Below are 12,713 nucleotides of genomic sequence, written 5' to 3'. Positions count from 1 at the left end.
CCTTGACGCTTGAGGTAGTACTGGTGTAAAGCACGTCTGCCTGCCTCTCCCTCCAGCAGCTTGTCCTCCCTTCTGCCCAAACCATCTCTTGGGCTGATGGTTCCTCCACAGCCCCTGCCTGACTCCTGCCCCTCGGCAGGCAGCCCGGGCACCCAGGCTTTATCCCTGTCTCCCATGGTCAGGCTGCAGCTTGGCAGGGAGGACCAGAATCACAGAGGGGTTTGGGTTGGAAGGGACCTTCAGAGATCATCCAGTCCAACCCTCTTGCTGTGGGCAGGGACACCTTCCACTAGACCAGGTTGCTCAAAGCCCCGTCCAACCTGGCCTCGAACGCTTCCAGGGACGGGGCATCCACAGCTTCTCTAGGCAGCCTGGTCCAGTGTCTCACCACCCTCATCACAAGACATTTCTTCCTTATGTCCAATCTAAACCTTCCCTCTTTTGGTTTAAAACAGTTGCCATTTGTCCTGTCACTACAGGCCCTGGTAAAAAGTCTCTCTCCATCTTTCTTGCAAGCCCCCTATATATATTGAAAGGGTGCAATAAGGTCTTCCTGGAGCCTTCTCTCCTCCAGGCTGAAGAACCCCAATTCTCTCAGCCTTTCTCCATAGCAGAGGTGTTCCAGCCCTTGGACCATTTCCATGGCCTCCTCTGGACCCACCTTGACAGGTCCACGACTGTCTTGCGCTGGGGACCCCAGAACTGGAGGCAGTGCTCCAGGTGGGGTCTCATGAGAGCAGAGCAGAGGGGGAGCATCCCCTCCTTCAACCTTCTGGCCGCACTGCTTGTAGTGCAGCCCAGGAGGCGCTTGGCTTTCTGGGCTGCAAGTGCACATTGAAACCAAGTTTCAAACCTGGGGAGGAAGGGGTGCCTTTATTTTTTTTGGTTTCATCAGCTCGGACTTGGGACCGAAGTGGTGTTTAACCTCAAGCTGCTGTCTGAGCAAGGAGAAATGGAAACAGGGACACCCCCAGTCTGGGTCTGGGATGGTGGGGTGGCCCAGCAAGGAATCTGTCTCCTGGCTGAACTGGGAGAGCACCGAAGGGTGCTGGGTGCTGTGCAGACTGAATTGCAAAGCCTCCCTGCACTACCTAGCGCCCGTGGTCTAAGTATAAGCAGGGATGACACACCGAGCGTGGAGTGTGTGAGGAAGCGAGGAGGATGTGGCACACAGCATGCTCCCTCCGGTCTTAGATGGTGGCTCAGTTTCAGCTCTAATTTTAGCAACTGATTTTAGGGCCCTTCGGCTCCAGGCGGTTTTGTTGTTTCTTTAAAATCCCTGGGACCAAAGCATCCGACCCCTTCACTGGGAGGAGGAGAGGAAGGATGCCTCCGGCTGGAAGGAAGACATGGGGGAGTCGTGTTGCCTGAGCAGGCAGGAGGTGCTGGTGTGCCGGGATGGAGCTGGCGGGTCCCCTTGGGGTCCCCCCACCCTCTGCTGGGTGCTAGCTGACTTGCTGGCACTAACCGGAGCGGCCCAAGTGAGGGGAGGCTCGTGGCAGTGAGTGTGTGACGATGCTCTGCCTGCTTGGCCAGAGGGATGCTGGTGAGCCCCTCTGGCGAGCAGCAACCCCCAGCAATGGGCACAAGCTCCCTGTGTATTTGCATCCATCATCTGTTCCTCCTCCAGGTGCAGTGGTAAGAAATGGAGGGAGGGGAGCCCTGGTGCAGCAGAGGGGCTGGAGGGGTGTCCCTTCGCAACCCCCCTGCATACCCCCCAGGGCAGGAGCCAGACACCCACCCTGCATCACTGGTGTTTAGCAAATTGTACTTGAGGCTGCTGGTTCAATTTGGTAGCAGGGTGGACCTGGCAGTAACCCAACAGTGAGCTGACCCCACTCTCCAGCTGCCTATGGAAAACCCCCTCGTGGCTGGTGTCGCTCTGGGGTCACAGCAGGATGTGGATGGAGCTGACCCCATGTGTCCCGGCACCCTTCTGCTTCACTGCAATGACGGCGGCACATCCCATCGCCATAAGAGCAGAGGTGAGCGGCAGCGCCAGGCGCGTTGTGCCCAAATGATGTTCGTATGGCCCCTGGTAAACAACCTACAGCTTCTCCTTGAGTCTGGGTCCTCCCAGCACATGCTTGGGCCACACGCTTATTGGCCCCTCTGGGAAGTTCTCTTGATTGGGACTGTGTGGAGAGAAGTTGATGCTTCGGCTGGATCCCGCACCATCGCTTTCTTGGTGGCTGGCAGGCTCCAGCCTGTCCCAGCTTTTCAGCAGTGCCCAGTGGCATATCCCTGGAGGGTGCATCCCTGGCCAGCGGCAGGGAGGGCAGCTCAGGGGGCTGCCTGGTGCCCTTAAGGTAGAAGAGGGGGAGCATCTGTCAGGTGACCTGTTGCTTGCTCCCCGTGGCTTTTCCAGTCCCAACTGGGTTTTACAGGCTTTTTTTTTTGTGCGTTGCAGGCAAGAGGTCCTCCAGGAGGCGTGGGTGACAGGCACAGGCAATGGCTGTATACATATGGCACACTGGTGGATGGGACTTGAGGTGGACATCTCTGTGGTGGAGCCAGGAGCTGCTGAGCAGCACGGAGAGCTCAGGCCCTGGCCCTGCTCCAGCAGGAAGCTTAGTGGTGGCATGAAAAGCCTCTCCTACCGCTCCCACAGCCATTGGCCCTGAAACAGCGACTCGGCAGGCTGGCATGCCTTAACCATCACCTTGTGAGCCATGCCAGGAGGTCTCAGTGATGAGTCAGGAGGCTGTGGGGCCGGAGAGCTTGTGGCCAGAAGTGGGGTGAGGCCAGCAGTTGCCTCCCTACTGCGTTCCTGGCGACCCTAGAAGTGTTTTGGGGCAGACAGCAGGTTCAACTGGAGCCTAAGCGCCAGCATGCCTGGGCATGGCGAGGATCCTGCGAGCATCCGCAAGGCTTGTTTGCTGGTCTCCTAACAAGCTGAATTCTTCCAGCAGTGGGAGATGAAGCAGATTCCTGAGCAGCTGAGCCTGACAGAGTGACAGAGCTGGTCCCTGCAGTGCCCCAGCTCACCTTCTGCTTCCCAGCAGGCACCGAGGGGCACGGTGCGACATGAGCACCCTGCCACCTCCTTCCATTTTGGCATGATTCTGCTGGGATTTTAATGACCGCAGATCATGTCTCAGTTGCCCCTTCGCATGTGCCATAGCCCTGGTACTGCTCTCTTGCCCACCTAGGGAAGCCAGGGCATCCTCTGGCCGGGAGGCTGTGCCCAGGCCATTCTGTGGCCAGATGATGGGGTCTATTCCTTAACAGATGAGTGGGAAGAAGAAAATTTCTGCTGCTGGGGAGGTGCCACCTCCTGCTGCTGGGGAAGGTGTCCCGAAGTGCTGGTTTGGTCCATAATCCTTGTTGTCCTTTCTGATGCACAAGGCCAGGGGATGCTCCCTTCCTAGAGGGATGAAGCCAACCTGGAGAAAGTCCTACAGGGAGTCAGGGATGGTGGGCGATTTGGAAACAACCCAAGTGTAAAGATTGGGCAGGCTGTTATTTCACCTGGGAGAGAGGAGTGCAAGACTCTTTCCCTACATAAACCCTTGTTCCCAAGAGGATGGTGAGCAGCACCCCACCACAGCCCTCAGATGGGCCAAGAAAGCGTTGGCTTCATGGGAAGCAGTGGGTCTGACATAGCAGAATGCCAGAGCTGCTGTGCATGTCAGGTCTGAACTGGTGGGCTTTGGATGCATTGGCCTTTGCTGTGTATGTGTGGCTTGACTGTATGGATAATGTGCAATAAGTCCCATGCTTCTAGTGCCCATTTGAGGGTCCTGCATAGAAATAAGCCTTGCATCTTTTCTGGCCATAGGAAAAGCAAGCTCCTGGCAGAGGGTGAGAAGGGACGTGGCACAGCATGACCTTGCGAAGGGACAAATCCCGTTCTTTGCCCTACTTACCAGGTCCTGCTGTCCTAGCCAGAAGCCTGGCCCCGACACCGTCAGTGTCCCACTGTTCACCTCTCACTGAGCTCCTCCACCCGTGTGAGACTGCATTTGATTTGACTCAAGGGCTCTGCCTTGCAAACTCCGCATCCACCTTGCAGCTCCATCTGTTGGCTTAGCTGCGTGGTTAGCAAGGGGCTTCCTTCTCAGCTGCGGAATGTATTATTGCCTGTTGAGTGTCTCTGTTGTTTTGCCATGTTGTTAAGCCTTCGTTAATTCACTCTTTGCTTACGCCTTCGCCTTTGGACTCTGCTTTCCACTCTCTCCCCGTTGTTTCTTTCCCTTGCAGCAGCCTTGCAGCCTTCCTCTCTGCTGGGGTAATCCTAAATCCACTCTGTCCTGTGCTGATACCTGCCTCTTGGTTGCACTTTGCTGCACCTCTGCCTGTGTTTGCCTGGCCTCTGCCTGCCTCCTGATCTCCTTTGGGATGACCACAAGGGCGATCTCCTTTGCATCCCCTTTGAATGATCCCTTATCCATTTCTGTTGTCCTGGCTCCCCACCTCATCGCCTCTGTCCTTTCCTCAAGTCTTTATGCAGCCTCATCCCTTTGGTCCTACCCTGGACGGATCAGTGTTCCCAGCTGCCACCTCCTTGCTCTTTCTTGGGGATGTTGTCCTCTCCTGAGCCTGGCTGCCAGTGCTGAGCTCTGCAGCAGCCCTGCCAGGAGCTGGGTTGCACCAGGAAGAAGCGCAGAGGCAGAGGCCAGCTCACTAGCCTGGCTTCCAACTTGATTTGTACAGGCATAAATTAGGACCACCAGGCTCTGGTTTCCCTCCATTTTCTTTTGGGGGAAAACACTGGATGAATTGGGAAGAAGTCAAGTATTAAGCATCCTTGTAGCTCTCTGTAACACAGCAGGCGATGGTATTGACAGTGAGTGTCCGGCCATTTTAGCGTCATCCCACCGACCTGGTCCACGACCATGGGCTTTAGCTGCAGGGCACTGGGGCTCTTCTGGCTTCAGGGAGACAAAGCTGCTTCCCACCCTGGCAGGGTGAAGCATCCTCATCTGTCTTACAGGATAATCCTTGAGAGTGAAGCAGCATTTGTCTCAAGAGCCAGTCTGGGACCCTGCTCTTCATACAGGTGTGCATTTTTATTCCTTAAAAAGCTACGATTCCCACATTTTGTGTCTGTGGAGGGGCCATTGTTTGAGCGTTGCTACTATGGCTGTGTAATTGGAAGGGGAGTTCTAGCAGCCTAGATAAATTGTAGGAAGAGGGTACATTCCAGATCCACTCTTTAGGAATCCCAGGGTGCACTTTGGGAAGTCAGCTTGGGATATTGGAGGCTGGACTGGAGCCCTGAGGTTTTAGACTCATTAGAGACCTCATATGAATTTAGTAAAGATCTCTTTGCTCTGAGATCCTTTGAGTTGTCCCCGTCTACATTAAGTGGTGGAGGGCCAACTGGATGCATCCAAAAAACCTGCAAATCTTGGAGATGCTCATCTCTGGTATGTGTTGCAGTAACCTAAAATAACAAACCGAGCTGAAGATTGGCTGATGGGTTTGTGGTTGGTAGAGCAAGGGGCAGAGCAGCGGGGAGGGTTCTTGTCTGCGTTGTTGCTGAAAAAGCAGGAGTGATATGAGCCGCCTCTGCTCTGCTGCTAAAAACAGCCCAGCTTGTTTTTATTTAATACAGTTTTGATCTGCGTGTGTTAGTGTTTCACCTGCCTGCGAGTGGGAACTCCAGGCTCCAAGCACCTCGGAAGCCCGCCTGCGTCCCTGCGTGTCCCTGTGGCACGGGGCTTGTGAATGTGGTTCCTCCTCTGTTGGAGGAGGGACTCTGCCAAAACTCAGGCTTGAAGGCGTTGGGACGGGTAAAGCTTCTGCTGGGGTTCGCGTTTCTGCTGCTGTGGTGCTGCTTGGTAAACTGGGGCTCCACAGAGCCAGCTCCTGCAGGCTTTCCCGGGAAAATAGACACAAAAACGGTTCACGTGGGATTTTCTCCCTGTCTTGCTTGCGCAGCATCTTGCCAGCATGGAGGTGGCTCTCCAGGTGGCCTTGCTGCCAGCACAGGGGAGAGGGTCAGCATTGGCTCCCATCTGTTGTGGATTTTGCCCAGTGCTGTCGTTTGGCTGGGAAATAAATAATTTGAAATCAGCTTGGTCTGGCCCCAGGGGTGAAGGGGTTCAGGAATGAACAGGCTTTCATAAGGTCATGATTGATGTGTCCATAGAGCTCGTCCTTGGAGAGGGGCCTGCCCTGGCTTCAGAGAGCCCTGCAAGGACAGGGACCCTGCCGGAGAGTGTCTAGGGAAGCCATGCCGGGGAGGATGTGGCAGGGAGGAAAAGGAGGATAGTCAGGGCAAGGAGGAGGAAGACGATAGGTGGGGCAGGGAGGAAAAGGAGGGTAATCGGGATGGTTGTGGGGTTAAATAAAAGCTGTCAGTGATTTGAAAAGGGGAAAGAATGAAAAAGAAAACCCACTGAGGAGACGCTCTCCCTTCTCACCCGGCTTGTAATCAGCCGCCCCCTCTGCCAGCGAGCAGCTGGCGGGCGGGCAGGCAAGAAGGGGGTGGCAAGAGGGGTCCAGCTGCTCCTCGGCCCAGCCCCGGCACCCCCAGAGTCCCTGCAGCCCCGGCTCGTCGTGGGCTGGGGCACAGCCCGGGGGGGACATGCCCCTGTCATGAGTCCCTGGCAGGCTGGGGGGGGGGGCTGAGGTCTTGAAGTGTGCTGCTGGGGGGAGATGGGGTGAGGAAGAGGAGGAGGGGGAGTTGTCTGAAATGCCAGGGATTCATCTCCCACTCCCTCTGCCCTCGCCGTTCTGAAAGGAGCTGCCTGAGCTGTCAGCTCTGGATTATATTAATTAGCAGAGAAATGCTACGCCTGCTTGTGGGGCTGTGCTGCCAGGAAGAACGGGAGACTTGGCAGGTCCATGCAAAGCAGCTGCCGGGCTCCCCGAAACCCCTCATTCCAGCCCAAAATGAGCACACCAAATACGAGACTGAGCCGGAGGAGCTGAGTATCCCTGGGGCTTCTGCATCTCCTCCTTGAGCGCAGCCAGCTGCTCACCCCCAGGGCCAAACCTGCGAGCCCTGGCACATGGGGGGCTGTTGTGATAGGGAAGCAGCACTGCAGTTTTGGGATGGGACCCACCGCTCCTCACTGGGCCCCCATGTCTGTGGGCAAAGTGGGTCAGTCTGTGGTGCTGCTAGGCCAGCAGTCCACATGGTCGAGGGCTGCTGGAGCGGGGGGCAAGGGCACATCCCTGATCTGTGGTCACCTGCTGTCTTTCAGGAGAGGAAGCTGTGTGCCCACCCCCGGATAGAGATCTACAAGGAGGACCGCATCTACTTCGTGTGTCCTCTCGCTCGCCAAGGGGACTTCTACGTGCCTGAAATGAAAGAACTGGAGAGAAAGAGCAGGGCTGCCGCAGCTGAGGCCGAGGACTCCCGTACAGATATCACAGGTATCTGTGGCTTGCGCACGGGCTCCATCTTCGATTGGCATCAGCCCTCCCAAAGGTGGGGATCCTGGTGTCCCTGGTTCTGCCCTCTGAGCAGGCGGAGAGGGATCGACCTGTGCCCACCTGGCGCCCAACCACTGAGTCTCAGCCCACCTCTTCCATTCACCCTGAGCTGAGATAGGATCTTGTCCCTGAGGTGTCACACTGCGCCTCAGGGAGCACCCGGGCACCCCTGCAGCGTTGGGGTGAGGGTGAAGCTGCTGCCAAGCCGCTGGCCCGCTGTTGTCAGAGCAGAGCTGGATCTCACAGCTTTTGGTTGCAGCTGGGCTTGTTTTTCTCCTTGTCATATACATCTTCCTTGATCTCATCTTCATCTGTTACATATTGGGATTGCGAAGAGCTTAAATACCAGGTTGCTGTAGCTGGTGGTGGAGTTGCCCGATTGCATCTGCTCAGCGAGATCTGTTGGAGCCTGGATGTATTCATACAGGAAGGGACCACAATGGCTGTAGGCGCAGAACAGCAGTGCTATAGTAACCCGAAATGCTAGTTGCCGTTGCCGGCCCACGTGCTCACATGTCTGCAGGATGCGGGAGCCGGCTAACCAAGCATTCCCAGGCGCTGGACGGCACGGCTGAGCTGGCCGCTAGCAGGGGCAGCCACCTCCTCCTGCCCTGCAGGTCACCCACGCTTGTGTAACGGGCATGAAAAAACTATGACAGCTCTCGTCACCTCCCAAGGAATTTGGTCATTTGGTTTAACACATCTTCAGGTTTGGGTTGCTTTAATTCTTAATTGTGTGCAGTGTAAAAGCAAGCTTGGGATTTGCTTTCTGGAAGCTATGTCCATTTAGTGCTGCAATGAAGAGTCTAATTTGAGCGGTTTCCCAGTGCCTCAAGGTCCCACGTTTTTGCGGTGCTCACTCGGCTCTTTGCCTTTTTGCCTTGCATCAGGGCGGCTACTTTGGGCACTGGCCCAGGTTGGCCAAAGACAATCTGCAGCCCGCTCACCCCGGCACCTTCCCATGGTTGTCCCTTGGTTTCAGAGAGGGACGGCAGGGCCCACATGAGGAAAAGATGCTTCAGGTCGGTGGCTTCAGCAGCTGTGTGTGCTTCTTTCTGCACTGCTCACGGGGGTGCACGATCCTGCAGCACAGCCAGAGGATGCTCAGTGGAGCCGCTGCCCTGTGGCCCGGCTGTCTTGGTGCTTTCCCTGGGATGCCACTGCCAGCACACCTGTGGTGGGGGAGTCCCCTGCCCTGCTGGAAGAAGGGCTGAGAAGGTCTTCCCAATTTCAGACAGCAAATGATGTTGGACTTTCTCATGTGGGAGACCCCAGGCTGGACTCCCCAGCAGCAGCTCTAGGCCGGTTCCTCCACCACCCCTCCCCTTCCAGTCACGTAGATGAGCTTTTGTTGGTGCAATCTGAGGCAGTGTCATCTGCTGAGTCTGCACAAAACCAGCCTAAAATAATAATAGCTGTGAGAGCTTGGCCTTGCCTCTGAGACTAAAGAGTTGAGCTTGGATGTCGCATTGTGATCACCGTCGCTACTGGGCACAGCGGCAGAACCAGGTCTGGCAGGGCTTCACATCCTTGCTCCGGCTGTTGGAGAGGGCCGAGGATGTGACAAGCCTTCGGGTTGCTTGTCCCACTCCTGCCTGAGGGTCTTGGAGGTCCCCGTGATCTCCTGCATCTCCGTGATGTCGCAGTGCCCTGGGCCAGCGCAATCGCTGTCAGCTGGGGAGGGTGGCACTGCGTGGGGATGTCCTGGGCTTGTTCAAAGGGAAACGGTGCATGGTGAGCATCCTTGTCCCACTGCCACTGGCCTGCTGACACTGGAGACTCGGTTTGTTGCTGGTGGTGCTGCCCCAGCCACAGCCATTGAGTGGTCCTTGGGCTGCCCCTGGTTCAGCAGCAGAGTCAAAGTTGGGAGGTAAGGTAGGAGGGTGCAGCCAGTCTCATTGGGCTCCACCAATCTCACCACCAAAGTCCTGCGTGGGTTTTCTGAGCCCTAGTGCGGCAGGAGATCCTGCTGGTGGCGGCAGCCGGCAGATCTCCCCTCTGCCCAGCTGCTCTCTGGAGACACCTTGAGGGAGACACCTTGAAGGAGAGGCCTTGCGGATTGAGACTGGTCCTCCCTTCCCAAGTATTTTCTGTGCTGGGATCTGTGCAGCCACCTCTGAGTTGGAGGAAGAGAAAGGCCCAGTCTCTTTTCCCATTTTTTTTACTCCCTTCTTCCCTGGGGAGCTGCTCAAGGAGCAAGGTCAGCTTAGCCACAGCCCCTTCAACAGGCATGATGGCCATAAGATCTTCATGACTCAGCAGATCTCAGGGTCTCTGTGACAGCTTTCAAGCTTTCCTCTGCCAGCTGGAGGGTGGACACAGCAATGTCCCCGTCTGCTTTTCACTGCAGTTCCCCCTCAACCCCAGTTGCATGGATTTGGGTTATTTCTTGATCCATCTCAGCTCTGCCAGTGTTTCAAGTGGTCTTGCCCCGACGGAGGCTCAGGCAGTGCTGGGATGCTCCTGGGAGGATGGGAGAGGGTGGTGGGTCCCTACCGGTGGCACTCGGCTCCTCTGGCTGTGCTTGAGCTGTGCAAATCCAAATGCTGGGCTCTGACACCCTGCTGCTTCGCAGGGCGAGCCGGGGGGACTAGGGAAGTGCTGAGGCCCTTTTCCTCTCCCTGAGGCAGCTGAGGATGCTCTACGCGTGGCAGCCTGGGGCTCTCACTCCTGATGTGGCAGCAGATGAAGCCCGCTCTTCCCCCCCGCCTCACAAAATACTGAAATAAACAGCACTGAGCGTGTGATTTCAGAGTGAGCATCATATTTAGTAATGCTCTGTGTGGATGCAGCACCTTTCAGTCACGGCTCATGAAACTCCCCGCCAGCAGCTGTATTACACTTTCCTCGAATTAAAGACTTCAGGAGTTCCCAGCGGAAGGCGCTGCCGTTTCTTCTCGCCTGTTGTTGTGGCTAGTGCCAGGCAGTACCAAGCGACTTGGATGTATAAAAAAAGCTTGGATTTGTTTTCTTGAGCCTCCTGACCTTGGAGCGCATCTCTCCATTTAGGCTGTCATATGCTGTCTTTGCTCCTGAGCTGACCTGCGAGGTGCTGAGTGCCTGCGGCTCCAAGCAAAGCCAGTGGCTGCAAAGGATGCGGGACGTGGTCCAGGTTCTCTGCTTTCTGCTGCTACTCTGCATGGAGCAGGGTGCTGGCAGCTCTGCTGAGGACGGACACGCGGCATGCAAGGAAGGGGCCAGGGGCTGCAGCTGCCTCCTCACCAATTCTGTCCCTTCTTAGCCATCGTCAGGGTCATCAGAAAGACAGAAAGCATTTTTGGAAGGCAGCTGATGGGTCTCCAGGGGGCCAGTGTCAATCACGATTAGTTGTTTTGTACTTAATTATTTTCCAGGGCTTTGGCATCAGCACGGTGCTCAGCAGGCCCTCGCTCCCGGCTTGCTCTCAGCAGCGTGTTTTCCAGTGTGACCCCGCTGCAGCGCATGGAAGGTGAAAGCAAACAAAAGCAGCCTCTCAACATGGGCTTACTGGCATGAACACAGATGGTTTCTAAGCATGTGGCTCTGCCTAGAGTCTCAGGTGCTCATTTTCCTGGAGCTGAGTCTGTCCAGCAGCATCTGGGTGCAACCGATGGCATCACCCGCTGAGCCCCAGTGCCACAGGGGGGGCACCTTCCCTGATGTACTCTGCCTCATCCCAACTTGTTTCCAACCTCCAAAGAGCCCTGCCTGTGCTACTTGCCTGTACATCCCAAGAAGGGTCTCAGCGCGGAGATCCTGCTGTGCCTTCCTGCTGGTCTGCCTGCCCCAGCCTCTCTCCGGATGGCTTGTGTGTGAGCTTCGGCAAACACGGAGGAGCTGTGCCCCTCCTGGCAGCGCGTTGATCTATTATTTAGCAGCAGGGGCAATGAATATTTGATTGAATGTGGGGAAAGAGAGGGCCCAGGTGCACCAAGAGGGGAGCAATGCTCGGGCATCAGTGTCATGCTGGGGTGATGTGGGAGGGGAGCCGGTCCTCCTTCACAGGGGGATTTGGGGATGCCGGTACCCGGGGTGGCACAGGGCTGAGCTGCCTGGGGGTGCTGGCTCCCCACCAGGCTCATTAGCTGTGTGGGGTGACTGATTCCCATTGCACCCATCCCCGGCTGGTCTTTCGGTGTTGGCTGCTTGGCTTCCATTCTTCCTAGGTGGCCCTGGCCTTTGCAGGGCCCCTCAACACCCCAGCAGGGCTCCACCATGGGCTGTCCCTCTTTTTTCCCAAATTAAAACTTCCCGGTTTCCACGTTCCTGCTGAGTGAAGGTGCAGCAGGACAGCTACAGGGTTCTCGGGGGAGCAGAGCAGAGGCAGGGGTTTTCCATGGGACAGTCGGCACCTTGCTGCACGCCAGAGGGAAAAGGCATGCTGGATCCAGGTGCTGGGCTGGCTCCTGGTGCAGGGACTGGCCTTGGGATGTGGGATGCAGGAGATGGGAAGCGGCTCACTGGGGGACCGAGTGAGACGCGTGGGGCAGGGTGGATAAGCGGGCATGAGGGCTGCCAGAAACCTCCATGCCCAAGAGATGAGAGCGGAGCCCCTGCTCGCCCACAAGGCACCTCCCAATGAAGCTTCGGTTGCCCTCTTGGAGCCCCGCCACACTCCCTGCCTGGCCTCTTTGGGCTGTGCTGGGATGGCTGGGGGTTCCTGCCACATCCCCCTGCCAGAACTGACCCCGCACCATCCCCAGCAGCAGCGGCTCCATCTCTCACCCTGCCCACCCCAGCCAGGCTGGGTGGCCATGCCAGAGCGAGCCTTGTCCTGCGCAGAGGAGAGCGAGGCTGCTGAAATGGGCAAATTTGCCAGCTGAGGCTGCTCAAACATGATCAGAAGTGACAGAGCAGTGAAAAAGTGCCTGGCTGAAAGGAAACAGGACTCGATTTATTGTCGCCCTTGGAGCAAGGGAGAGGGAGGCGGCTGCAGGGGTGAGGAGAGTGGTGCTTTCCTGATGTGGCGGCTTGGAGCAGCGTGTAGGTCAGCTTCATCCCCATCTTCCCCTTCCTGAGCTGCTGCTCTTCTCCTCAGGAGCTCCTTTGCTTTGTGGCGTGGGGTGACAGCTTCCCAGCCAAAACGGACCCTGGGATGACACAGGAGGGGTGCTGTGCAGACAGGGCACAGCTTGGGGGCTCAGGGTCACTCTTGTCCTGGGTTTCAGAGGGATGCGAGATGACCACAAATGATGTGAGCTGTCATGAAGCCATGGTGGGAACATATCTGTGTCACCTCAGGCCACCAATTTGGCCAAAATGGATTTTTTTTTTTTTTTTTTTTTTTGAGATCCTCACTAGAGACTTTGCAAACCCTTAGCTGGCTTCAAGGCTCAGGGGCCAGA

General features: G+C 56.6%; 1 protein-coding gene across 2 annotated transcripts in view; it reads left to right on the top strand.

Moving 5' to 3' along the window:
• Positions 1 to 12,713, top strand: part of TEX264 (testis expressed 264, ER-phagy receptor) — a 44,195-nt gene that overhangs the window by 28,428 nt on the left and 3,054 nt on the right. For both annotated transcript variants that reach the window (XM_049827009.1, XM_049827010.1), the window contains exon 5: positions 7,158 to 7,329. In XM_049827009.1, the coding sequence (XP_049682966.1) occupies positions 7,158 to 7,329 (172 nt within the window). The remainder of the gene's footprint in view (positions 1 to 7,157; positions 7,330 to 12,713) is intronic.

This window comes from Accipiter gentilis, chromosome 23, assembly GCF_929443795.1.
Source record: "Accipiter gentilis chromosome 23, bAccGen1.1, whole genome shotgun sequence".
NCBI classification, from domain to species: Eukaryota; Metazoa; Chordata; class Aves; order Accipitriformes; family Accipitridae; genus Astur; species Astur gentilis.
This window is presented reverse-complemented; position numbering and strand designations above follow the sequence as displayed.